The sequence below is a fragment of the Nesoenas mayeri genome (assembly GCF_963082525.1).
Source record: "Nesoenas mayeri genome assembly, chromosome: 2".
Classification (NCBI taxonomy): domain Eukaryota; kingdom Metazoa; phylum Chordata; class Aves; order Columbiformes; family Columbidae; genus Nesoenas; species Nesoenas mayeri.
Window position 1 is genome coordinate 45,277,366 of NC_137543.1, and position 27,877 is coordinate 45,305,242.

Below are 27,877 nucleotides of genomic sequence, written 5' to 3' on the forward strand. Positions count from 1 at the left end.
TTAGAAACCTTCCACTCAAGCAGCAATTTGAGGACAGCTTAACAGAGCTCCTCTTCGGTGCCAGATGCCTCTGCAACCACACAGTGCTTGAGGGAGATGAAGATGGAAACCCAGACAGCTGCCTGACCAGTGTCAGACATCGGTGCATTTCTCAGCAAAGCCCTGGGCTCTCTGAGCTCCTGGTGACAGAGGATTGCAGCAGCTCGGGGGCCCGGGAACACAGGTTGGCAGGGACAGCTGCCCCTTCCCGCACCTTCCTGTAGCCTTCACACAGAGTCAGCTGGAAAGTCAGAGAAAACATCCACTGACACAGGCTCAAGGATGTTTGAAAGATCTGGCCCCATGAATATAAACAAGAGAGCTTATTTATCGCAAGGACATGACGTATAAATTCAGTCCCTGATACACAAGGCTCAAGGTGGCAAGAAGCAAGATAGAACGGCATTGATAAATCTGCCTGAGTCTGAATTTTGAAGAGGTATTTAGGATGTCCAACATGCCTCCTCTAAAGAGCACCGTTGAAAAGGAGGGAAAATCAGCCACCAGGGACTGTAATGCTCCCTCACTTCTAACACAATTTTCCATATAAGAAACAAAACCTTCACAAAGTCATGCAGCAACATGCTGGCTACTAGTTATTCAAAAGGTTGGTCACAGAGTACAAGAAAAATCCGGGTACCAGTGATGAGCTGGATTAGTTTCCACCCATAAGGTCACATTAGTCCTTTGCAGAACACTGCTGTGGTAAGTGCCAACCCACTGGAAGGCAACAGACAGAAATCATGGCTAGATGGACCATGATTAAACAAGTTAATTCCTCCAGACCTCACAAGTGGCCCAGAATGAGTGAAACCAGCAGGCAAGACTGACTGGCGGGAGGAACAAGCCATTTAAGCAGGGAGGTATCTCTGGTGAAGCCTCTCCATGATTGACAAGAACCTCCCCCAAGTCCCAGCCAAGAAACAAGAAGCTCTGACAAAAGCCATCCAGCATCCCTGCCATGAGGAGGCTGGACAGGCACATTCAGCACCACCCCACCTGCATACACAGGAGCCACATCTTCATGCTTCTCAGAGACAGATGATGAAATCCTGATCTAAACCCAGGCAAATGGGACATCAACCTCTCACTGCTACTGTTAGCAGAACCTTTGCAATCACAGGGAAAGGTCTATTTGGCAACAGCAGTAATGGAACAAACCTGGCCAAAGACCTTGGACATAATCTCTAAAAAAGCCTGATCCTTCACAATTGTGTGATCAAAACAGGTCTACATTGTATGCACAAGTTCAGAAAAACAACCAGTAACTTCTTGGAAAGAGAAATAAAAAATCACTTAGAACTACTAATAACACAGACACTAGTTCTGGTTCAGAAAGTCCCTGAGTCAGAGGTCTTTGGGAGATCGTTGGGAGAATACTTTGGGGAAATATCATCAAGTGTGAGCCCTGTTACAATTCTTCCCAGGCATTTTGGTAGCTCTTGTCACTGCTAGAAACAGGATCCTAAAGTAGAGGAACTCCCAGTTTGACCACCTAGCAGACCTGCTCTTATGTCCGTAGTTTAACTCCAGGTAACCTCTGAGATGTTGGTCTCTCACTCCAATTTGCAACTTGGACATGAAGTAGCTCAATTAATCCACAAAGATATTTCAAGCACATGGGAGATGAACAAAGAAATTTCACACTGAATGCATCAGAATCCCTGGTTAGTTCCTTTCATTTCTCTTTATTATTCTAGCAGACAGGGTGATGCTGCCCTTCAGTCATATACCATGTCATATACCATGACATCAACATGTGTTTTGACGCAGTACTTTGCAGATGTTCTGCATTACTCTGAATTCCAGGAGAGTTAAGAAAAAAAAAAAAAAGAAGGAAAAAAAAAAGAAAAATAAAAAATAAATGCCCTGTCCCTTTGGAGATCATGGACCCTGAGATCTTGAGCTTTTTGAAAACTTCAGCATGACTTTACAGTCTCTGGCAGAGTGAATGACATTTATTTTCAGACCTAACAAAGTGGCTTCACAGCAGATGCATATGTTTAAGCCACATCAACACCGAATGTACATGATCACGGATAATGCACTGGCCATGCCCAGGAGGGAGGCTAAGAAGAAAGCCAGTCGGCTTTGACTCTTAACAACCAAATAGCAGTTTGCAGAGAAGAAAAGGAAAAATATTGAGGAGTACAATTTAAAAAAAAAAAGAAGTGTTCAGACATTCTGGCTTCAGTGCCTGAAATAAAACTCTGAAGTTTGTTTTAACAACTCTGTAACTACCAATAAAGAAGACAAATGAGAAGAAAAATATAGAAACTATGATCTCTTGGGGACTGCATATTTTATGTTTCTTTTGCTACACAGTGACAGGGAGCTGAACACATTGCAGGGAGAGGATCCATGGGACTTGATGCATGGAGATGCATCAGATGTCACATCAGTAAGACGACATACAGTTTCACCTCACTCAAGTGAATTTTGCTAAAATGTTACTGTTCCAAGTTTTCCAAAAGAGCATCTGTAAGCATGAATGGAAAACTCCTAAAGGGAGCAAACTCTCTGCAGAGTCAGTCGATAGAAGTTCAGCAGCAGAATGGTCCCTAGCAGCCCTACAGGGTGAAGAGAAGTGCTTCAGAACAACAAACTGAGGTCTGCAACACCTCCCAGGTCCTGAAGAGGAAGCCGGCCCAGGGGGCAATGTACCACGTTCTACATGATCCGAATGTGTTGGCTGGGACAGCCAGGGCACCTCCACGCAGACCAGCTCTGCAGAGGTAAAACCAGTAACAGCAACACCACCAGTAAAACACAAGTAAAGCAAAGGCAGGCTGGCTCTAGCACAGTGGGTGCTCCTGAATTCTTCCATAAGAATTTAAACCTCTTGTGATGTTGAGGGAATGTGTCTCACCAAAAGGGCTGAAGGATGTGATATGCCCATCTGAATGTAAAAATCGTACATGACACAAGGTAGAAATAACTTTTTATAAAGGTCTCAGTACCAATACAGAAAACAGCGAACCACAAGCACACAGAACAGATATTACAAACACAGAAGAAAACTGGAGTTTAGTAAAATGCCAAGCAATGTAGAGCTCTGCCCCACTGAGCATTCTGGAAAAAAAACCCACAAAACTCCTATGCAAGCATGAAGAAGAGCAGAGTAGCCAGTTCTGTTTTAATAACTTTGTCAATAACCTGGATGAGGGGATTGAGTGCACTCTCAGTCACTTTGCAGATGACACCAAGTTGGGTGGGAGTGTTGATCTGCTGTAGGGTAGGAGGGCTCTACAGGGGGATCTGGACTGGCTGTATTGTTGGGCTGAGGCCAATTGTATGAGGTTTAACAAGGTCAAGTGCCGGGTCCTGCACTTGGGTCACAACAGCCCCAGGCAGCACTACAGGCTCAGGGAAGAGTGGCTGGAAAGCTGCCTGGGGGAAAAGGACCTGGGAGTGTTGATTGACAGCAGCTGAACATGAGCCAGCAGTGTGCCCAGGTGGCCAAGAAGGCCAACAGCATCCTGGCTTGTATCAGAAATGGTGTGGCCAGCAGGACTAGGGCAGTGATTGTCCTACTGTATTCAGCACTGTTGAGGCCCCACCTTGAATCCTGTGTTCAGTTTCGGGCCTCTCACTACAAGAAAGACATTGAGGTGCTGGAGAGAATTCAGAGAAGGGCAACAAAGCTGGTGAGGGGTCTGGAGCACAAGTCTGATGAGGAGCAGCTGAGGGAGCTGGGGCTGTTCAGCCTGGAGAAAAGGAGGCTGAGGGCAGACCTTATCACTGTCTGCAACTACCTGAAAGGAGGTTGTAGCATGGAGGGGGTTGGCCTCTTCTCCCAAGTGACAAGTGAGAGGACAAGAGGAAATGGCCTCAAGTTGCACCAGGAGAGGTTTAGATTGGATATTAGGAAAAATTTGTTCACAGAAGGGGTTGTCAGGCATTGGAAAAGGCTGCCCAGGGAAGTGGTGGAGTCACCATCTCTGGAGGGGTTTAAAAGACATATAGACAAGATTCTTAGGGACATGGTTTAGTGCCAGAGTTAGGTTAATGATGATTTTGAAGGTCTGTTCCAACATAAATGATTCTATGGTTCTGTGATTATTATTGTGATAGTAAAAAGCCTCCACTAATGAAGAACACACACATATACCAGTAAATATACAGGTGGACTACCATGCAAAGCAAGAATGACAAAATAACAGAGAAACTCCTCAGCCACAAGACTTATCCTATAAATCACATGGATGAAAGAAGCCAAGCAAGCAGGGCAAGAGGCAAAAGGAAAGTACTTTAACACTTTTAAATCAATTAAAAAATTATACTCATATTAGTAGACGTTTGTGAAAAAGAGAAGACAAACTCATAAGAAAACCCAAGGGATTGGGAGGAAGTTGAGATTGCTAGAAGTCACGTTAATCTTTGAAAAACTGCTAACAAATATTTGTATTGTGCAAAGGCAGTCAGGACTACCTGATTTTGTTATTACCAGCTAAACAGTCACAATGCACAATTCCTGATCTTATTGAGACCCAAATGATATGGGAGAGGGACAGATGCTTTTAAGAAAAACAAATTACTGTTACTTCTGCTCAAAGAGCTATCAAAGAAATCAGATATATGAACTGCAGTTTAGAAGGAAATTTGCACTGGCCTGACATAGCTGACATTTCTAAAGAATATGGCTTAAAAGTTAAATTATACTTCTACTTAACTGGCAAATTCTTTAGAAATACGAAATACAAGAAATACAAGTATTATACTGAAGTCAAATTTCTACTAATCCTAGTTAAAAGCTTTTATAAAATAACATTTCCCACTGAAAGTACAAAGAATCTTGGGCAATTAATGTTGGGAACAGTACTTACTGCACTAAGAATGAAAGTCAATTTCTGCATTGCATTGTGATGGAAAGATCAGATACACATTATGGAAGTATGAAGTAAACAAAGAAAACCTAATTTTATGCCTTGTTTAATAAAGCAAACTAGCAACACACTTCTGAATTTGTCTCCCTCAGTTATTTTTATCAAAGGCATTATTTTCATACCAACATAATTTAAGTTCTAATTGTCTAATGTGAGTTCCAAAACTGCAGTTGCTAGACACTCTCCTGGGACAGCACTTACTATCTGCAGTGGAAGAATAGCCAAACCTACATTTTCTGGTTCAGGCCACAAAGTCTTACCATCATTCTCAAGTGTAAAAAGTATAAAATGTCAGCTTACAGGCATAAAGCAAACAACAGGCATTCTTTTGCTTGGCATCCCATTATTGTTCTTCCTCCTCCCTCATGTAAAATATTGCAGGTGCAGGCATAACAGACTTGGTAAGCAGGTAGATACCAAGCAAACCCTTGCAATCCAAAGTCAATGTTGAAAACCAGGTGGAGATGCCAGCGTTTTCACAGCCTGTGCAAAACCATGTGGTTGCTATACTGATCTACACATCTTGTTTGTTATTCTTACTGGGCTGGTAACTTCTGAAGCCATTCAAAAAGATTTTTCTCAAAAACATACTGAGTCTTGCAGGCATGATGGCTTCTCGCCATATCTATATTCATTTAAAAAAGGCTGCTGAATTTGGCTGTGCTTTAAACATACATTCTTTACAAGAATATATGTAAGCTACTTAAAGTGATCGTGCATGCCATTATTGTTTCTCAGAAGAAAATAAAGACAATACAGAGAATGCTTGTTTGAAAAAGACAAGCTTACATTTGATTTTTTTTTTCATTCCCAATGTTGTAACAAGTTCAGACAGTTGGCTAGCAAAAAAAAAAAAAAAAAGAAAGAAAAAAGACAAATATAAATTTGGCCGCTTGCCATGTCTCTAATTTATAGTACTAACTCTTAAATAACAAAACAAACTATCAAGAACTAAGAAAATAAGCAACAACTAGCAAAGCTTGGACTTTCATGTTTTTAGAAGAATTTTGCATGGTAAAATGAAACTCTGTTAAGGACTACCCTTGTTTTATTCATCTACACAGATGAATTTTTGTGCAAGTCTCATGGCATTCAAGCTGCTGAAATCCTTTCTTCCCACCGCCTTAACTAGTCACTGAAACTAGAAGGGGGGGAATGATTATTTATGTTCTCTAAGTCTTTCAGCCTCCCTGAAAACATGATGTGACCTGTGAAACCCTGTCCTCATCTCTGGGGCTTCACCCTCCTCCCTCATGTGTGTGTTCCACTTGCCTCAGCAAACCAAAAACTGTTGCCCCTTGAGAGTCACTTACTCCAGAGAGGAAGGAGCAGTTTGGAAAGAAATATCAATGGTTTGGGTTTATTACCAGTTTATTACTCAAATTCAACTGTATTCCAATCCCAAATCTTAATCTCAGGCCAACAAAGACCAAATATCTTGTATCAGATTACAAATGCTAGAGAATAACATGCTTCTGCATTTTAGGTAAAGAACTGGTTTGATAACTGCAAGGAAAAGGAAAACAATAGGAAATAAAATGTAAAGAAAACAAAATTTCAGAAGGTGCAGAAGGAATCTACATGAGTTCCCTTCAAATATTAAGTGTCCTCTCCTATGGACAGAAAAGTTATCTGAATGTAACTCAAAAAAGCACTATTTTTTCTTCTGCATCACGCAGTCCTCATATAAACAGTGGATGTTGACAGGAAAGCGGTGTGGGGGGGTTGTTTCTGTTTTGTTTGTTGTTGTTGTTTTGTGCTGTTTTGTTTTGTGTGTGTGGTTGGGGGGGATGTTGGGGTTTTTTTGTGTGTTTTGTGTTGTTTTTATTTTTTTCTCTGTCTCTCAGCTGTCCAGGTCTCCTCTTTGTCCAAACAGGAAACTTCATGGGGAAGTTGCAGTGCTGCATACAGAAAAAAAAAAGCCCACAAATGGTCTAGAAGCCCTTGCACACAGTGTTCTCAAACCATCAGACTGACTGATCAAAGACTTGCTGTTATGGGGACTGCACACCTCTCACCCTCCCTTTTATATCTTGTGAAGAAAAATCAGGATATCTGGGGAAGAGCCTGACATCCATCTCTGTTAGAAATGAACCACAGCAAGGATCCAGCCAGCACTGGCTACCAAATGCAATTTTTACCCGAAATTGTCAAAATGGAGAAAGCACGAAGATTTCTTCCACCCTTCAGAGTGAGACAGCCAAAAGCGAGACCCCCGTGCACTGTATAAAAGGCAGACGTGGCGTGCTGAAAGGAGGCGCTCTTTTCTGGGGTGGTGATTCATCCCAGCGACCAAGAGACAGCCAAACCACAATGGTTACTTACAGAAAAGGGTCAGGGGGAGCAAACAGAAAGGAATTTTAAAAAAAAAAAAATTAAAAAAGCCAAAACAAAGGGGTTGTGGATAACACAGATGTTGATGCAATGTAAAAGTAAACAACAGCAAAACAAAGGCATAAAATTCTGTGACATGAAATGCCTAATGAGGGGGACAGCTTGCACTTCTGGAAACATTTTTCCTTAAATCTCAAATGGAAGGAGGACTTCAAACTGATCTCATTTGAAATTGCTCCCCTTTGCCTTTTAGCAATGAACTTCTGGTCTGCATGTCTATGTGATATCCAGAATGATGTGACAGCTCTCCCAGCAACTAAGTTCCTTCAGTCCTCCACATTAATCTTTGAGTTTCTTTGATAACTCATTTGAGTTTGTAATTTGAGAAGTTTTTTCTGCTATTTATGTTGCCAGTTTCAAAAACAGTCCTGGAAACAGTGTGGTTTACAGATATTACTGGGCAAAACAGAAGGGGAAGCAAAGTCCAAGAAGAATCTCGGATTAGTGAGACACTCTTAGTATGAATCTAAAAAAATAAAAGTGGAAAGTGGCATGAATTTGCTGTGCTGACACTTCACATTTCTAGCCTAGAAGCGATTAGAAGGTTATCTAGTTAAATTCTAGTTAAATTACTAAAATTTCAACCATTCTGACTGACATTTTCCAAACCAAACACCAATTTTATTTCAGTGACATGAAACGGTATGGCCATTCTAAAACCAAAACTATCAAAAATTAGTTTTGCCCTAGATGAAAAAATGTACACAAAATACTGTCACAGCTATTTTAATGGTTATATTATCATCTTCATGCTTTGGAATAAAGAATAGGAAACAGAAATTAAATTTAGGCTGCGAAGTTGAAGTGTATTCCCAAGTTATGGCACGTTCAGCATCTTCCAGAAATTTTAGCAAATGCTCAGAGGGTAAATGGAACAATAGTTTGTCCTAAAGACTCCTAACTTGTCCAAGTTCTTGTAGATTTTCACCATTATGACAAAAGGCACATCCAAGAAAAGGCTCGTCTTCTGCGAAAACTAAATTGTCTTGAAGACACTCATCAGAATTCTTTAAAAGTACTTTAGAATAGAGCAAGGTGTTTTCCCCTAGCCTTTTTCTCAGAAAAAGCTCACAAATTCTGACTCATTTTCTGAACGAAAGAAGAATAATCAAAGAAAGGAATTCAGCCAGAGGCAGATGTTTAACATGGAAAATTTCAGCCTAGGCATTAAAGTCTAACAAAATGGTGAGCAGTCAAACACAAGGTTTTGTAATGACACGTGTGAAGCTAGGACAAAAATAATAAATATTAGCATATTAGCAATGTTGCAGGTCCGTTACTATAGAGAAAACTAAACCTTTTCATTTTATTACAAAGACTTATTCAATATCAATTTTTTTTCCATATTTCAGAAGCAGCAAAAGGATGTCCTCATACCATGTAAGAATTATAATCTCCTATCTATTACTAACTCAGGTGGAGGATTAATGAAATGCAGAAGGCTTGATTGGCTTTAAGTCAGCATGCCTGTATAATTTTCAACATAGTACTTCTGAAAAGACTTGGCTGAAGACATTTCTGGTTCCCTGGTATTACTTCCTAGTGAGTGTTTAAATACTGGGGAAATTCCAGAAGACTGAAAAGGATGACGATATTGTGCTAGTATTCAGGAAGGGCAAACAAAGTGACCTACAATAACTGCAGATCAGCTAGCCTGACATCAGATCTATGCAAAGTGACTGGAAAAGTAAGTAAGGAATTTACGTGAGAAATTTAACATCCCGTTCTCCCCCTGTACTCAGTGCTGCTGAGGCCCCACCTCAAACACTGTGTTCAGTTTTGGGCCCCTCACTACAGGAAAGACATTGAGGTGCTGGAGAGAGTTCAGAGAAGGGCAACAAAGCTGGTGAGGGACCTGGAGCACAAGTCTGATGAGGAGCGGCTGAGGGAGCTGGGGCTGTTCAGCCTGGAGAAAAGGAGGCTGAGGGGAGACCTTATCGCTGTCTGCAACTACCTGAAAGGAGGTTGTAGCATGGAGGGGGTTGGTCTCTTCTCCTAAGTAACAAGCAATAGGACAAGAAGAAATGGCCTTTCTTCACGGAAAGGGTTGTCAGGCACTGGAACAGGCTGCCCAGGGAAGTGGTGGAGTCACCATCCCTGGAGAGGCTTAAAAGACATCTAGACAAGGTTCTCAGGGACATGGCTTAAGGCCAGAGTTAGTTTATGGTTGACTTGACAATCTTGAGGGTTTCTTCCAACCTAAATGATTCTGTGATTCTACGATTCCATATGAGTGCCATTTTGAACACGTAACATCTGAGTGGCCAAGGGATTATAAGCCATCTAAAGCTCCGGTGAGAAACTGTGAGAGTAGCTTTAGCCAACAGTTTTGGTGTGACTTGAAATCGTACAACCTTCTCATGAAAAAACAACCATTTTCACTATCAGTTACATATCCTTTAAGTGAAATGCAATTAAAAAAAAATATTTCAGACAACTAACTTTGTGAATTACAGTTAGAGCTTTTTACCAGTGGAGAATTATAACTGAGGGAGAGCAGTTCCAGCAGGATGGGCAAGTAAACACTCATGCTGTTAAATGGTTCAATGAATGACATAAAAACAAGTTAAAAATTATATAAGAAACTGTGTGGATACCACAAATTCAACAAATGTATGACTAAAAGAGTACAGGCTTGACATACACAACAATCTGAACTGCATGGTTAGCTGGGCATTCTCAAATGAAGCAAAGCTGGATATGGCTCAAAAACTTCCCTGTGTTTAGGCAGAAGAAACAAAAACAGTAGCTGGAGAGTGGGAAACTGGACCTCGGAAAACAGCAGCTACAGAAGTTATGAAATCATATCGGACAATCAGTTAAACGTGAAGTCCCAGCATCACCAAAGCCAAACCAGACTCAACAGGCCTTGAACATACAGGAGGCTGAGTAATGAACTGGACCTGGCCACTGGTTTTGATGAGACTAGAACTGGAAGAATACATACAGAGTGGCTGTGCTTGTTCTTAAGACCATGCTGAAAAGTTTGAGGGGGTACAGTAAAAAGCCATGCAAATCACTTGAAGACGAGTAAAAATGCATTAGAGAGCTCTAAAGAGCTTGGTCTGTTTAGTGTATGAGAGCTGTGAGGCAGCATGATTTTGCTGTGCAAGTGCCAGAGAGGGGAAATGCCACATACTAAAGAGCTCTTTAATCTAATAGAGAAAAGCCTTACGAGAAACAAAAGAGGGGAACTGAAGCCAGAAAAACTCAGATTTGGAAGAAAACCCACTTTTAAAAATTTAGGAGTGGAATTAAGGACAAACTCATAAGGCAAGTGATAGATTCCCTCATCTGCATGTTTTCAAATCAAGACCAGAGGACTTTCTGAAAAATAATTGGCAGTTAATATGTGCTCAAAAACAAATAGTTGGCTAAATGCACAATAAATGCTTGAGATTTCATAGCATACAGTCACACACACACAAGTTGATCAAAAAACCTAACCATTTTTGCACTTAAATTCTATGAATCCATCATCTCTCAAGAAATACTACTGAAAGGTGGTGCTATCAGTCACTTGTAACTAATTCGCATAACTCCCACCATTTCTTTTCAAGTGAAATGCCCATCGTAGTTATTCTTCACACTCATTTCTTGGTTGTGGTCTATCTGTCCATATTTGCTGTCATTCACCATTGCAGCATTTCTCCATGAACATGGTTGACTTGAAGCCAAAGAAAAATTAACAAAGAAATAGGAAAAGGTGGTTACACAGAAACAGGAAGAACCAAAAAAACATCTGCACACTCATAAATTAAACCTTGAATTGTCCTACAACCTGCTGGAAACACCATTTCCCAAGGTGATGCTGGAAATCAAGTTGTTTAAATAGCCTCCATCTAGACTCTTCACAAGTTCTTTACCTTTTACATTCAAACACTTTGATGACTGAGATGTTATAAACCATCATATTTAGCTGAAATGCAATATTAGCTCAAAATACAATCAAGAGAGCATTAAACCCAACTCAGGCAAAACCACAAAGACTATACACTCCAGTTGTACCCCTATGTGGGCCATACATACACACATTTAAGTAATATTTTCTCATAGTAGTATATGTATAATGCTTCTTACCTGAGGGGATTTTAGCATCTGAAGTACACTGATGCCTCCAAAAGCTAATGGCAGATCTTTCTCTGTTCTGCAGTCGACATAACCTCTCAGCCAGCCCACCCCTGCAGAGAATAAAGGAATGCTCAATTTTGCCAGGAACCAGTATTCAGTTTTTGCCAAGTGACAAGCCACAGGACAGAGGGAATATGTATGCTTTGGCCCTTAGAGACAAACATACAGTAAAATCACATTTTGCAGATTGGTTCTCCTAACTTTGATTTTCCAATGGATATACTCCCAATAAAACATAGTCTTAAAGTCATTACACACAATAAAACATTTTCATTATCTGGGTGTCCAAAATCTTCATGTTTTCAGCCCTGTCTCCAGCAAAGGGACTGTAACAAAAAGTTCCCAACTTTTCTTTGCACTTATACCTTGATAGATACCACAGACAACTGCAAATTCAAAACAAACCAGTGTAACCACCAGTTATAACAGGTTGGGTTTTTTTTTTCCTCATAGATTTGTTTGTCTGTTGGCAAGGAGTGATCACAAAAATATTCTTTTACCCATACTTGACCCTATGATTCATTTCACAAGCTGGGTCAAGTGTGCAGTTTCAGTGGTCTGAACGCTCTCCAAGATGAAATTAATTTGGCATTCCCAAGGTGAGGAGCAGAGGAGTGGCATCTAGCACAAATACATTTAAGGTAACACTACAGCAATTCCCACACCTGGATACAAAGCCAGAAGACATAATTTCTGACTTTAGGAACAAAAAGACAAATGTGTTGGAAGCTGTCTTTGGGCTACCATGAAGAGCTCTGGACTACTATGGGAGTATTTGAGCATGTTTCTTCTGCTTCAAATGAGTTGTCTGCATAAAAATCTACTTCATTCTTTCCTTACAGCACAAGCTTTTCCACAACAAGTACTATCTAGTTCATCAATAAAGATTTCTACTAAGGTGAAATGTGTCCTTGGGTTAAAGTGGTTTAGGAATCAACAGAGGTAACATACAACCACCTTATGATTACTTGTGCACATGAATAGAATTATTTCTTTTAGAAAAAAAAGCCAAACAGCTTGGTAAAGCAAATGTGAAACTGGGAGGACTCACACCTGTGGAAACCAAGAAGAAGCTAAAAAGGCTAAGCAGCCCTTCAGGCAGACTGTAAAAATCTCTTTGGTTAGCAATTACTAAGAAATTTCACCTGCAGACAAGTCAACAGGTTATATGAAAAGTAGTTAGCAGTCTCAGCTGAATTTCTAATGAACTATATACTTTGCAAAATCATAACTATCGCAATAATTGTTGGGTGGCATGGCTAAACATCTTGGTAGTGAAGATCAGAGAGTGAACACTCTGAAATACAAGAGCCACATTTGCCGCAGAATGATCCACAAAAGTTTTGTAGTTTACATTGCAGCATCTCTTCTATGGCTGGTGTGGTTCAGGAAGGGAAGAGAGAAACTCAGACTCTTTCAGAGTGCCCAAAACCCCAAAATAAAGAACCTACACTTAAGAAGCTGTAAAACCTGCTATATTAAGGAGGAAAACAAACAAAAGTATTTGGGAAATCTTGGGCTCCAGTGAACTTCCAGGTAAGCCTAACAATCTTATTTACTGCTGCTTTCTACACGGACTTTAAGACACAGGCAACTAATACAGAGAAGTGCAATGGAAGCTTTGGTACTGAGAGCAGCACAGTCAAGCACAGAACTTCATACAGGATAATCTACTCTGCTGATAACACTCCGTTCATCCACATTCACCCTAAAACTTTAACACTCAAGCATTCCCACACCGCAACACTTGTGGGCAAGACAGTTCTACAAACTCCAGCAAACTGTCCACCCAGTTTTTCTTCTTGCCAGGGGACTGCTCTCAGATGCAGTTGTAATTCAGCTTGGCTGTGTGGTCTACAGGAGCCATCCTGGAATGGGTAGCTGCCGGCTCAGGCAGGCTTAGAAATGCAGCAGTGCCCTGGTTTTGTTAAAAACAAGTTTCTCTTGTAGTGATTTTGCCTGTCAGCTAAAGCCTTCTTATTAGCTACATTTTCCTGGAAAGCCAGATATATGTTTTGGGAGACATAGCAATGGAATGTGAGGTGATTGATAAGAATGGATGCACATCTCGCTAGAGGGGCAACGAGAAATAGGTGACCAAAAACTGACCAACTGTGTATAACATCCCTTTCACATGATACTTCATATAAAAGTTGGAGATCACGAGGATCTCAGCCCTTTTTCTTTATGGCCGACATTAGGAGAGAACCTTGTGAGTCATCCCTGCGAACTGAGGCCTAGTGACAGACTGAATCCAGCTCCGGTTGGCTGTAGAGTCCAGTCCAGGACTTTGGGTGCCAGCCCTACATCTGCCGGAGCAGTTGCTGGGATTTTCAAGATTGGTTTTGTATATTTTGTATTATTTTATCTGTTTTTATTGGTAGCATTAGTAAAACATTTTTAATTTTTCCAGCTCTCTTCTCTCTGTCCTCCTTTCCCTTCTAATCGCCTGTCCTTAGTGGGAAGGGGGGACAGGGAGGGGCTGAAGGGGAAGGAGAGGGGGTCAACAATACATCTGCCATGGTTTTATTGTCACCCCGCAATCAAACCTTGACAAGCAGTTAAATGCATTTTGAGTTTGCTTCCTTAAATCTTGCAGGTTTCAGTCTGCAACTGAGCTCCGTGGTTGGACTATAGCAACACGCTATACAGCTGGTAGCTCAAAAACTAATTTAACAGAGTGTTCTAAACCCCCACTCCATTCCCTCCACAGACAACAGTCAAAGAAATACATTTTATTCATTCACATAATGCTAGAAAGCCTTAAGGAACCTACACAAGAGAGCAGCTATTACTGGCTCCCAGCCTGGTTTCTCTCCCTTTCCCTGAACAGAGCTATGGTTGTGTCCAGTCAATCAGTTCCTGCTCTGCTATAAGCCCACTGCTGCTTCACCTATGGCAGGAACACACTATAGCACAAAGGAAATCAAATTCCTGGGTTTGTGACTATTGCACATGACAGTAATATACCATTCCTGTTTCGGGCCTGATATTCCTGCCAGGGAGGGTCTCACTGACACAGCTTCATCACTAATTTGCTAAACATGTCTGTGTTAGGATAATAATTATCACAAAGGTCCATGAAAAGTAAAAATGTGGCTTTCCTTAGCAGCCCTTTGTGCTAATAAAATTTATTGATATTTATTAATCATCATACTTCCATTCACATTCCAAATGCAGTTAAAAATAGATTAAGCAGAAAACATTGTAAAGCATGTTGCATCTGCTTGGCTGCAGACTATAAAATATAACAACGAATTCATTTATGAGAGGTTCTCAACTGGCCTCGGAAATGTTTCTTTTATAATGTCTGTTTCACACATTGTGGAACAGAAAATTCAATGCAAGGACATGCCATACACAAAAGGAATTTCTACGGCAAGAGAAGGAGTTAGTAGTTTATGGTTTGTTTATTTTAAAAGGTAGAAACAAAGATACTTAAACACCACCTCAAACCTAGGAGGATCAACCTCCTTCTTAGCTCAAACACACAAAACAAAGAAAGAAAAAGGTGCTTTCTGTTACATATTCTGACAGATTCTATGACAATGGCACTTGAAAACTACTAATACCTTCACATACAGCACAGGTACCCACACTATTGAAAACGTTTCTGTATGTTCTGTAAGATAATGTGAACTATGCAGTCAGAGTCTGTTCATGAGATATAAGAGAGTTACACAGAGCTTACCAACTCCATGTTATGAAAAAAGCTGAATCGTTAAAATTACTATTACATTATTCCCAGTTGAAGACCTGTGAATCATTACACATCTAATGAGCTTTTATACAGGAAGAGCCAGCAGATCAATACTTGGCTCCGAGCCCTGTGTCACCAGCAGAATTTGGGGTTTGTTGATCATGGGTTGGTCTACCCGACAGCAGGCCAGCTGGTGATAGATGGGCTACGCCTGTCTCAGAGAGGGAAAAAGATCTTTGCGCAGGAGTTAGCAGGGCTCACTGAAAGAGCTTTAAACTAGATTTGAAGGGGGAAAGGGATAAAACCAGGTCTGCTAGAGGTAAGCCTGAAGGTGGCATGCCAATGTTTGAGGACCAGTGCGTTAGCAAGGTCCTTCGGCCTGCCATCTCAGTGGAGACTGGGGATGGAGATCCATGCAGCAGCAAAGATGCAAGGGTTATTGATGTGCTAGAAACCATAGGAGCGTCTGAGAATGGTCATGTAGGAATTAGGGCATCACCTTCAAAAGGTGGTGGGATCAACACTCCAACTGAAGAGCATCTACACCAGTGCACACAGCATGGGCAACAAACAGGAGGACCTGGAAGCCATTGTGCAGCTGGAAAACTACTGATATGATATGATGATATGAGTTGGGTTGACTCTCACAACTGCAGTGCTGCAATGGATGGCCAGATGTGATCCATCCAAGGGTACTCAGGGAGCTGGTGGAGGTGCTCACCAAGCCACTTTCCATCATTTATCAGCAGTCCTGGCTAATAGGGGAGGTCCCAGTTGACTGGAGGTTAGCACATGTGATGACTACCTGAAGAAGGTCTGGAGGAGGATTTGGGGAACTACAGGCCTGTTTGTCTGGTCTCAGTGCCTGGGAAGATTACGGAGCAGATCATCCTGAGTACCACCACAAAGCATACATGGGGCAACCAGGTGATCAAGCCCAGTCAGCATGGGTTTATGAAAGGCAGGTCCTGCTTGACTAAATTGATCTCCTGTGACAAGGTGACTCACTTAATGGATGAGGGAAAGGCTGTGGATATTGTCTACTTAGACTTCAGTAAAGCCTTTGACACCATTTCTCACAGTAGTCTCCTGGAGAAATGAGCAGCTCATGGCTTGAACAGGCACACTCTTCACTGGGTAAAATACTGACTGGATGGCTGGGCCCAAAGAGCTGTGGTGAATGGAGTCAAATCCAGTTGGTGGCTGGTAACAAGTCGTATTCCCCAGGGATCAGTACTGGGAGCAGTTCTGTTTATTAATAAAATCTTCATCAATGACCTGGATGAGGGGATCAAGTGCACCCTGAATAAGTCTGCAGACAACACCAACTTGGGTGGGAGTGTTGATCTGTTGGAGGGTATGAAGGCTCTACAGAAGAATCTGAACTGTCTAGATCATTGGGCTGAGGCCAATTATATGAGTTTTAACAAGGCCAAGTGCCAGGTCCTGCACTTGGGTCACAACCACCCCAGGCAATGCTACAGGCTCAGAGAAGAGTGGCTGGAAACCTGCCTGGGAGAAAATGATCTGCGAGTGCTGGTCGACAGCTGGCTGAACATGAGCCAGCAGTGTGCCCAGGTGGCCAAAAAGGCCAACAGCATCCTGGCTTGTATCAGGAACAAGGTGGCCAGCAGGACCAGGGAAGTGATTGTCTCCCATACTGAGCACTGTTGAGGCCCACCTCAAATCCTGTTTTGGGCTCCTCACTACAAGAAAGACATTGAGGTGCTGGAGCATGTCCGAAGAAGAGCAGAAAAGCTGATGAAAGGTCTAGAGCACAAGTCTGATAAGAAGCAGCTGAGGGAATCGGAGCTAAGGGGAGACCTTATCGCTCTCTACAACTACCCAAAAGGAGGTTGTGGCATGGAGGGTATTGGTCTCTTCTGCCAAGTAACAAGCAATAGGACAAGAGGAAATGGCCTCAAGTTGTGCCAGGAGAGGTTTAGATAGAGAGAGTTGTCAGGCACTGGAACAGGCTGCCCAGGGAAGTGGTGGAATCACCATCCCTGGAGGGGTTTAGAAGACATGTAGATGTGGTGCTTAGGGACAAGGTTTAGTGGTGGACTTGGCAGTGTTAGGTTAACACTTGGACTTGATGATCTTAAAGGTCTTTTCCAACATAAACGATGATATGATTCTATATTCAGTCTTTGGTAGCTAACTGGGTTTTACTGAGACTAACAGTCATTTTTTGGCATAGATTCTATCATACAGAAATAACTTCTGGCTTATTTTTTTAATATAAGGTAGCAATTAATAATACTTATTTCTCACTGTCCACACATTATCTGTCTGAAAAGTCCCTTTGCTTTCCAACTTTTTATGCTGCAGAAACTCTTTGGCTTAATTTTGCAAGATATGAGAGGTTTGTGGGCATTAAAGGTGGAAAATGGATTCTACAGTACCAGGTGTTGGTTAAACTGCAGTCTGTATTTGTTTCTGCATCTAGCTGTTTCAAGAAGTTTTGAAAAATATAGCCTCCCCTTTGGCACAGATCTGGCCTTTATGATGCATTCAACTGTCCTTCGTGACAAACTCAACATCTGGTGTGTGTGTGTATATGTATATAATTGGCAAATATATTTTGATTACTAATGTGTGATTTCTGTAATCAAGAGAACAGACAAACTGTATTTAAATAACAAAAACTGTAATTTGAGATGCATACTTTACGCACCAGCACTTCAAACTTGCCCCCAAAAATGTTTTAATTTGAGCAAATTTAATGCATTTGTCAAATTTTTAATGTAAAGGCTGTTCACTGAGGCCAAACTGCTCAGATACAATCTCCACTGCCCACAACCTTTTTATTTTTAATCACTAAACTCTCAGTACAACTATTTTGTTCCTTTAAATCCCTGAGGGCAGACAGATTTAACAAGCAGAAATCCACATTCTATTTCTGTACTAAACCTGAGCTTGTTGAAATACTGTATTTAAAACAACATATTGCCATTGCTGTCCACGTCCAACAACATCCACATGAAAGAAAGCTTTGATGACCATAACAAAGCTCAGCATCTAGTACAAAAGCTCAGTTCCTGGTGGTTGCCCCTTTCCACAAACTTGAACAGCAAGACTGAAGAATTTTGTGCCAGTATGTGACAAGGGTCACTGAAAGGCAACACTGAGCCTGATCTGTGACACTCACGCTGCTGGTCCCTAGCTTCTAACTCCAATGGGGCAGGGGGGAAGAAGCATTAGTGAATAGGCTGTGTTTTGAGAAGTCATTTTCAATCTTTCCAAAGCGCTGGAGATCTCTCTGTGTCTATTTATTAAGGTTTTCAGTCAGCAGGGCGCTTACCAAAAATAACCCCACATTCATCCAAATTTACTCCTTTCCAGATTTCATTTGAATTTAAGAACAGTGAACACTTAAGCATCTCATTATTGAATTATCTCCTCATATACACTTTACTCAGGACTCCATGTATTTTAAAACACTATACGTTACACAAATAATATATCCCTGTCTCATGACTGGTCAATTTCCCTCCTCTCTTTTCTAAGCAAGGAGAGAACTCCTCTCATATTTCCAAGTTAACTGGTGAAGTAATCGACTTCTGCAACACTCTGCTGTCCATTTCCACTCCATGGGTCCTTGCTAAAGAAGAAAAAAGGACTCCTAAGCATGCTGCCATTTAATTTGTCAACACTGCAAACCCATCAGCTATTATCAGCTAGTTTACAACCTGCAAAATAAAAAGCAACACTGAATGCTGACAGTCACTACCAAGTTCACAGAATCATAGAACACTTTGGGTTGGAAAGCACCTTCAGAGTTCATCTAGTCCAACTCCCTGCAATGAGCAGGGACATCTTCAACTAGACCAGGTTGCTCAGAGCCCCGTCCAGCCTGGCCTGGAATGTCTCCAGGAATGGGGCATCTACCACCTCTCTGGGCAACCTGTGCCCGTGTTTCACCACCCTCACTGTAAAAAATCTCTTCCTCTGTCTAGCCTGATTCTCCCCTCCTTTAGTTTAAAACTGTTACCCTGTGTCCTTTAGAGTACAAAGTAACATGGCTACATTTGAAAGATATGACTGAAGAATATTGGCCACACAAGCACAAGTCTCCTGTACAGAGGTCCACCTCCTCCACAGCACAGAAGAGAAGCTGTTGACTTCACGAAGTAACAAGGGCTTAGAAATACTAATTTTAGCTTTGCAGATCAGCCCCACTCAAGCTCTGACTCAACAACTAGATTTACGAAGTTTCACCTGGGTGAGATTTGGTTTCCAGTTCCTAGATGCCTCGGACAGCGTAAAGGAAGAGATGGGAGAGATTACAGTCAGTACTGCTGAGAACAGGGCGGGTGAGCACTTTCTACATCCCATATGGCCTCCAGCGAAAGATTTTAAGTAAAACTTCATAGGCTGTTGATTTTTGCATGCCTCTACTTCACCAAGTTATCTCACACAAAATATCTGAAACAATTTAGGAATATCTTTGGGAATAGGTGAGCTTTTTGGGCCTGCTCCTTTCATGGGTTTCAAAACATTCATCAACCCCTAATTACCAGCCACTGAAAAACAAAACAAAACCAACCACCACTGAAAAGTTTACCACAGCTCTTTGGCTCTTTATACTCTTTCACAGAAAAAAAAAAAACCTATTTCTGATTTTCATGCCTTTTACAGCAGAGGCTGTGAGCAGAAGTAAGATGATTTAGTAAGGAGAGTCTTCCCAGAAATAAGTTATCCCTTTCTTGGCCTTTTAAAAGGGCATATTCAAAAGAAAAAAAAATGAAGCACCAAGCTCACACACAATTATAGAAAATAGCAACAAAGGTGAGGGAAAGACTCTTAGGAACCAGTTTTGAGGGGGGAACAGCCATGCCCCATGAGAGAAGGGAAGAACCTTCCCTGCAGTTCTGAAGGTTTGGGCTTGCCTGAGCAGAGATCTTACAACAGAAAAGCAAACTCTGTGATTAAACAAACCAAAGGCATCAAAATTACTTATCTCTGATGGGGAACGACTGTACCCTGCTAAGCCATACCAATCAGTAAAATACAGGGCATGTGAAATGGGAGAAATCTGTTATTTTAAGGAAAGTGAGGTTTGGTTGGTTGGTTTTTGTTTGTTTTTCCTGTTAACATCAAACATCTGGTTTAGTCAAACCATCCACACTTTCTAAAAAAGAAAAGACATTTTAACTTTCAGCAAGTGCAAAACAATTTGCCGGTGTATATTGCTGGTGATTACAAGTGGTACATCTGTAATGCAGCCATTATAGTCTTCAGTTATATTCTTCTAATCCAACAAGAAATTCAACAGCAAGGAAAACTTAATCCAAAAGTTAAAATCAGCATAAGGGCCAGTCTATTGCTGTTACACCCCTATGCTGCTTGTGGATGCATGTGACAAAGAGCAGACCCAATTTTAGAGCGAAATCCTGCTTCATTTTTGCCAGCTCCTTCCTCCTTTGGCAATTTCCTTTATTTTCAGGACCTCAGTTGGCCTCATGTGACAACTGGGTTTCATTTTACTGCATATAGTACCGGGACATTCTGTAATTTTCTCCTCTTTTGATAACAAAAGTTAATTTTTAATCAGATCTGTAAGTGGTCTGCATACATGTAGATATGAGACAATTTAACAGAATTTCTCAAGATTTTATTTTACTATGAAACTAAAGACAGACACTTGAATATTAAAAAACTAAGAAAAAGCTAAAGCAGCTGTTCTTCACAACTAAAAGCTCTTGCACCATAACAGACATAAAAGCAGGGTTAACATTATATAACTTATCTATTTCCTGCACTGAAACCCAGACTGTTTTTTTCCTGATTGAAATAAAATCTTACTAGAAAAAGCAAACAATCCATTAAACCTTTACGAAAAGTTTACTTGTAGACAAAACGCTGAGTGCATGCATTTTGAGTTTTCTTCTTTAAAAATAGTGAATTAACCCATTTACTGGTTTAAGAAATGTAACAAACTTAGAGATTTTTCAATACTCTTCATTTCTACTTTCTTTTACAAGTGAACTTTGAGAGACTTGGAACTGGTGCAGTTTAGACGTTTCACCCCGTAGCATTAACAAGAATTCCAAATCTAAAAAGAAGGGCTTCCTGAAAACTGTTATTTGCAGTATATACTCTCTCCCCCCTCAGGTTTGCAAATCACTTGCATTATTTTCCCATGCAGTGTTAACTCAAGCTGAGAAACTGAAACTTTGTGGTGGAATAAAAGGGTAGGAACATCTAAACCCAATATTTCTTGACCTGATCACCAAGGCGATCCACCTCAGTATCAGGTACCACTAGTAGCACATCCTTATCAATTCTCTTAGTAGCTCATGGGTGCAGTACAAAGACCTGGGGAAATTATACCACTCATACTCCCATCCATCACCAGTTTTATTTCAATAAAGGAAGGCGGCTACGCAACATGGCATACAAAAACAATGTTTAAGGCGAGGATGTCCAGGAGCAGTGGCATTAATGACTGTGAATGAAAGAGATGATACTTTGCTACTAGCATGACAGATGGACACCTCCACCAGCACAGCCCTTCAGGTTGCTTCAGAACCTGTCTGGGACCACCAACGCTCCTGAAGGACAAATGCCAGCATACAGACCACCTGCTCTCCCCTGTGGATGGTGGCAGAAAGAGGAACAATCTTTACTTAGAACAAACTTGAAAAAAAACCAAACAAAACAACAACCTAACATTACATGAAAACATACAAGAATTTGGCAAGGGTGCAGAACAGAGCAGTCAGTAGGCATGATGGGGGAAGAATTGCTTTTGTCATGTCTTTCTTGTCTGCAGATGCTAATTACTTTCCAAAACCCCACTTACCTCCTAACAGAAGAGGATTGCAACATGCCCCTTCAAATTTCTCTCATCATAAGCAATGCTGTCTATTGTGTATGTTCTTTTGGGGACAGAGATGTGTTTCTCCTTTTATTTCCACTCAAAGTTGTTGAATTTACACTCAAATTTCTAACACTAGGATCAGCAGAATTTATTTTAATCAACCATAACCATCTTACTTCTGATTATTTCTGTTGGTTTGGTTACATCTTGATTTTTGTAGTGTACGACAATTACATCTGTACTAGGATCAAAAAAACAATACTCTTTCCTCCCATACAGGCAACTACTCATTTGCATTTTAGCACCACAAGGATTCCAGGAGGAGAGGACAGCAGAAAGTAACTTATTTGAATTTTTCCACAGACTGTTATGGCTCTTTTCTTTGTGGGTTTTCTGTTTGGTTGGTTGGTTTGGTTTTTTTGGTTGGTTGCTTGCTTGCTTTTAGCTGGGGTTTGGGGGGAAGTGGGGATGTTAAGGGGTTTTCTTTGACCTCACACAGAAAAATGGAGCCATTGAGGTAACAGTAGCATAGCTGCAATCAGGTAATGCAAATATAAACATAGATTGCAGTGTGCCTAAAGAATCTGGAAGAGACTGTTATACATGGTATAAGATTTTTTCAGAAAATCTAAGCTAATTTTTTAAAATATTCTCTTTCCTTTTGAAGATAGCTTTATTCATCTCAAGCAGCAGAGATGAAAATAGAAATTATTTGTTTTCTTAAAAGTGGAAACAAAATCACATGAGGTCTATTCTACCTCTATCAGGCCTCCTCCATGAAATAAGCATACTTAACATGGCCTGGATTCAAAGAAGAACTTCTTGCACAGGAATTCGCACAAGAAGATGACAGCTCTACCACCTGCACCATCTCTGCTCAACCCACATTTCCCTAGGGATCAGCATGGACAAAGAGAGCCCAGTTAAGCCGAGGCTCTCGGCTCTCTTCTACCTGATACACAGTTCCAAATGGGAGTAATTCCAAGTGGGAGCCTGTGGGCCAGGTCCAGCTTGCAGGATGACTTGCCCTGCTTGCTGCTTTTTCTGCTGTGGCCTTGATCTGCAGCAGAGGTGGGAAGGAAAGAAAAGGAGAAGCAACAACTGCTATGTAACTTTCAATTATATAACCAGAAAGAACGGGTTGTCACTTCAATCAAGAAGCTGACAAAGCTTTCACAGAATGGTTGGGGTTGGAAGGGATCTCTGGAGATCATCTAGTCCATCCCACCTGCTAAAGCAGGTTCACCAGAGCAGATCGCACAGGAATGTGTCCAGGTGGGGTTTGAATGTCTCCAGAGAAAGAGACTCCACAACCTCTCTGGGCAGCCTGTTCTAGTGCTCTGGCACCCTCAAAGTAAAGAAGTTTCTCCTCATATTCAGATGGAACCTCCGGTGCTTCAGTCTGTGCCCATTGCCCCTCATCCCATCATTGGGCACTACTGAGAAGAGTCTGATCCCACCCTCTTGACACTCAGCTTTGAGATATTTATAAACATTGGTGAGATCCCCTCTCAGCCTTCTCTTCTCCAGGCTGAACAGGCCCAGGTCTCTCAGTCTCTCCTCATCAGCAAGATGCTCCAGACCCCTAATCATCTTTGTATCCTGTCACTGGACTCCCTCCAGTAATTCCTTGTCCTTCTTAAACTGGGGAGCCCAGAACTGGACACAGAGGGGAAGGATAACCTCCCTCGACCTGCTCACCACACTTCTCTTAATTCAACCCATGATACTGTTGGTCTTCTTGGTCACAAGAGCATACTGTTGACTCATGGTCAACCTGTTGTTGACCAGAACTCCCAAGTCCTTCTCCACAATGCTACTTTCCAGCAGGTCCACCCCTAACCTGTACTGGTGTCTGGGGTTATTCCTCCCCAGGTGCAGGACCCTACACCTTCCCCAAACTAGCCTTCAATCCACAGCACTGAAAACCTGAGCTCTCTTATTGAGGAGGCAGACTCTTATATCCACTGCTAGCACACCAGTGAAAATGTTCTCCATCAACAGTAAAAGGAAGGATGAGAAAGAGAGACATATGGAATTAATGCCCCAAACATGAAGAGTGAAAAGATAACAGTTACCTGGACAAGCAAAATAACTAGATAAACAAAACTCATAACTGAGGAATTTCCTGTCTGCTTCCCTGTTCCCAAAGGAACTCAAAGTGGAACTACAGGATGGAAGAGTGAAAAATGCTGCAAGCTCTGCTCCTCTGGCCACTCTGGACAGATTGCATTCTATATCGTAGTGGTTTGTTTAGTTTTGCTCATTTGTTTCCTTTCAAAGCTATTTAGTCTCTTATACACTTGCTTCAGAGTATCTTTGCTGTCAAATCTATTTTTGCACGAAGACTGTTGATAGTAGAGCTCATCAAGCAAAGCTGATAGGTGCACATTCAAGTTTAAGCTACAGAACTCCTCACCCTGGGAGTTCTAACCCTATTGCAGCAGGCAAAAGTTTTTATGACTTCAGAAAACTACTGGGCAAACTCATGAAAAGACAAACCCACTAAGGGTAACAAACAGCTCCCAAGCAATAAACTGCTGAAAGCTGGAAGTGCATCTGGGCAAAGTATCACTATACACTTGTCCTGTTCTTATTACCTTCACACATACTTGCTTTTGGTCACTAAAAGGCATTTGTGGGGGTTGCAGCTGTGGTCTGACCTAGTACAGTCGTATCTTTACATTTTTAAAGTAACAAGAAATAAAGCTTGATTGCACAAGCAAAGCACTTCTAAGGATACAGATCCTCACTAATTAGGACTTTCAAAACTGTTCCCTGAGTCAGCATTGTGAAATAGCCAAGAACATTTTTAAAGAAAAATAAAGTATGGTTATTTAACCAAAGTGAAGAGTTACTTTTTAAGTAATTGATTGATTACTGGGCATAGAATCAGCTGTAAAAAAAGTAAAAAGAAACTACAATATATATCTATAGCAGTGCTGCTTGTAATGGTAGTCTCCATAGCTTGAAGCATATCTTCACATATACCATCGAAGTTAAAGCAACTTTCATTAATTCAACATAGAAAGTGATGGCTTCTGCACTGTAATTAGTTAGAGAAACAGAAAATTGTGAACTTCGGCCTTCCACTGCTCAGGCTCAGGCTGTTTTCTTTCAGCAGTTAGATATCTGTTTAACGTATTTAATTTAGTCCCAGAGATTTACATTTCAGATTAACAAATACCTCCCACCTTTGCCTAAATACCACTCTGTCCTACACTATTCAGCACCATTGTTCATCCACCCCATTCCTACAGTATTTTGGATAATTTTACCCTGACAAATCTGGAGAGGACCAAAACAAAATCAGAGGAACAGAATTTTTCAGATTATCTGGTGAGGCACAAAGCAATAAAATGATTACAAGCTAAACCAGAAATATTGATATACACGCTCACACATCTGTAAGGCACTGTAAAGAATTAGAAGTGCAAAAACCGTATCAATTTGTACACAGGAGTCCAAGATCGAGAGCTTTCATCACAGATATTAAAACTGAACTCTTTCTTGCCTTGTTTGCTTGTTTAGAGATAAATACACTCTCTACGTTTTTGTAATTTGCATCTCTATAATGTTTATCCTTGCAATGCATTCCTACTCTTCTGTAAGTATTCTTTTACTCACAATAGAAAAAAGAAATCCTTTAAGGCAGACAGCACATTTACCTCAGCAGCTTCCTCTTCTTGGCAGACTCGGTGGGGGCTCGGGGGGCCCTGCCCCCCTGCTTCCCGGGGGTGCGGAGCAGGGCCTGCGCAGACCTCAGCCACTCGCTGGCCGGTCGTGCTGCAGCATCCCCAGCGTCCACTCCCAACCTCAGCCCCAATCTCTCACTGGATCCCGGAGTGGTGGTCGCTGGGCCTGTCTTTCCTTCTCCCACACTGTCGTTATCAGATGAATACTCAGAAATGTCTGTCGGAGTTGTCTAAACAAATAAAAATACAAAGCTATTTAAACAGAATGCTAATGAGCTAGTACAGGTTTATGTAGGCAGTTATTTATGTTCCCTAATAATCCATAAATTGAATGCCAGCTTATTGATTAATACAACTTGGACAGCTTCACTGTAAATGCACAATAGTATTTTATAAGTCAACATAAACTCCTGAATATAAGGACCATGTCTTGAGGGGCAACTGTGACGAGTAACATTTACTTTTTCAAACAACCTGGTCTGGAAAATTTATCAAAATGGTACGCCAGTGCTTATCTCTACCAAGAGAAGCTTCCAGACAGGTGTCAGGAGTAAAGCCAAGTTTTCGAGAAAGCAGAAAGAGGCTAATGAGTGACAGGGATCGTGACTGGCAGGAACGCTGAGAGAAAAGGAGCTTTCACATCAGGATTCAAGTAAGAAGGCAGGCTGGCTTCCAGTCCGAATGGAGGCAACACATTACTCTTTTGAGAACTCATAGCTGGAAAAAGTATGTAACCTTTTGTTAAAACAAGATTTTGGCCACTAAAGCTGGCCTTCACCCATGTCCAGCAGGCCTAGAGCTTCCCAGGAAGGTTTCAGAAGTTGAGCATAAGCTACCGGACGCATCCAGGTATTAATAGCACCAGCAAGGATCCATCACTGGTCAGCAGCCAAGGCCGTAGCAAGCAGGGCTGGAGATCAGACTCATAAAACCTCACTGAAGCTCTTCTCCCAGAAACCCACGGGACACACTGAACTCAGCCCATTGAAGGAGGGATGAGAGGAGAAGCAGCCCCAAAAACAAGTCTGCAAAGGGACATGGAAGGCTGAGGAGAGGGTTGGTGGGGAAAATTCACCTGCTTTGGCTCAGCTTGTTTTATTTTCCTCTAGGGCTTACGCACAAGCAGGGCAAGGGAGCTGCGTTGGCACCCTAGGGTGAGTTCTGTATAGTTGTTATGTACATTATGGTCTCTTGACCCAGTATTTCTTAAAGTACTGGGTATTAAGCAAAAATACTTAGGAAGTGGCTTTTTACCTAGTACAGAATGAAACGATCTATAACCCTGAAATAGGCAGGAGACTAAGAAACATGAGCTGGGCTCAGTCTTCAGGAGCTAGTTGGAAAAGAAATAAACCCCTAGATTCTGTGCAAGTTCTGGTGGGGTGAACACAGTAACAGTCCTGTCACCGGGACCTCCAGCACCAGCCCAGATCCAGGAGGCTTGCAGAAATCTCATCTGTAGAAAAGGCAAGTTAAGCAATTCAGCGTGATCCTTGAAAGAACCAAAACCCAATGCAAAACACTGCGTTCACATTATCAACAGGGAACTGGAACACCCCAAAGACTGACTTTGCTCCTAATCATACTGGCCCAGTCACAGAACAGGTCCTGAAAAAATGAACCTGCTCCCCTGGTCTGGTGCAGTGAGCAGTTCCCCACACAGGTCGTCTGACAACCCGCTCAGATAGAGACTTTAAAGATAAAAGAGGAAAGGGAGGGAAATCACTACATTCACCAAAGCTGTTGTATGTTATTAATTAGTGTAATCAGCTGAAGCCAACATTTCTCAACTGCGCACAAAAATTAGTTCGGCTCTTGCCAGTTCTTTAATATGTTCTTCATGTAAATGATGAAGACACTGCGTTCATGTTCTGAGAGCTTACCTAAGTATTCTGGAAATTGGAAGGACCTTTTTTAAAGTTATCCAGAGAAGAAGAACAGCTAGAAGTATGTAATTAGTATCAGCCTGTTCTAAACACAACACAGTCAACATTCGTCCCTTGGCAACAATATTTCTCTGAAAACAAACTCCTTCCACATTGGAAAAGAGCCAGAAATAAAAGGTTTCAAACAGTACGAAAGCAAAAAGCAAGCACTTCATTCTTAAAGCATCATTCCAATGCACTCTTTTGCTTTAGGAAAGATTTAATTTTGCTTGAATTGCTATGATATCCACTGCATCTAAAAAAAGGATGCAAACCTGTAG

The 27,877-nt window shown here is 41.4% G+C and overlaps 1 protein-coding gene across 1 annotated transcript in view; it reads right to left on the reverse strand.

Annotated features, from left to right (window-relative positions):
* SPIDR (scaffold protein involved in DNA repair) overlaps positions 1–27,877 on the reverse strand; it is a gene marked incomplete at both ends in the record, with an annotated part of 211,942 nt that overhangs the window by 129,880 nt on the left and 54,185 nt on the right. The window contains 2 exons of the mRNA XM_080364135.1: positions 11,400–11,500; positions 25,645–25,901. Of these exons, the coding sequence (XP_080220261.1) occupies positions 11,400–11,500; positions 25,645–25,901 (358 nt within the window). The remainder of the gene's footprint in view (positions 1–11,399; positions 11,501–25,644; positions 25,902–27,877) is intronic.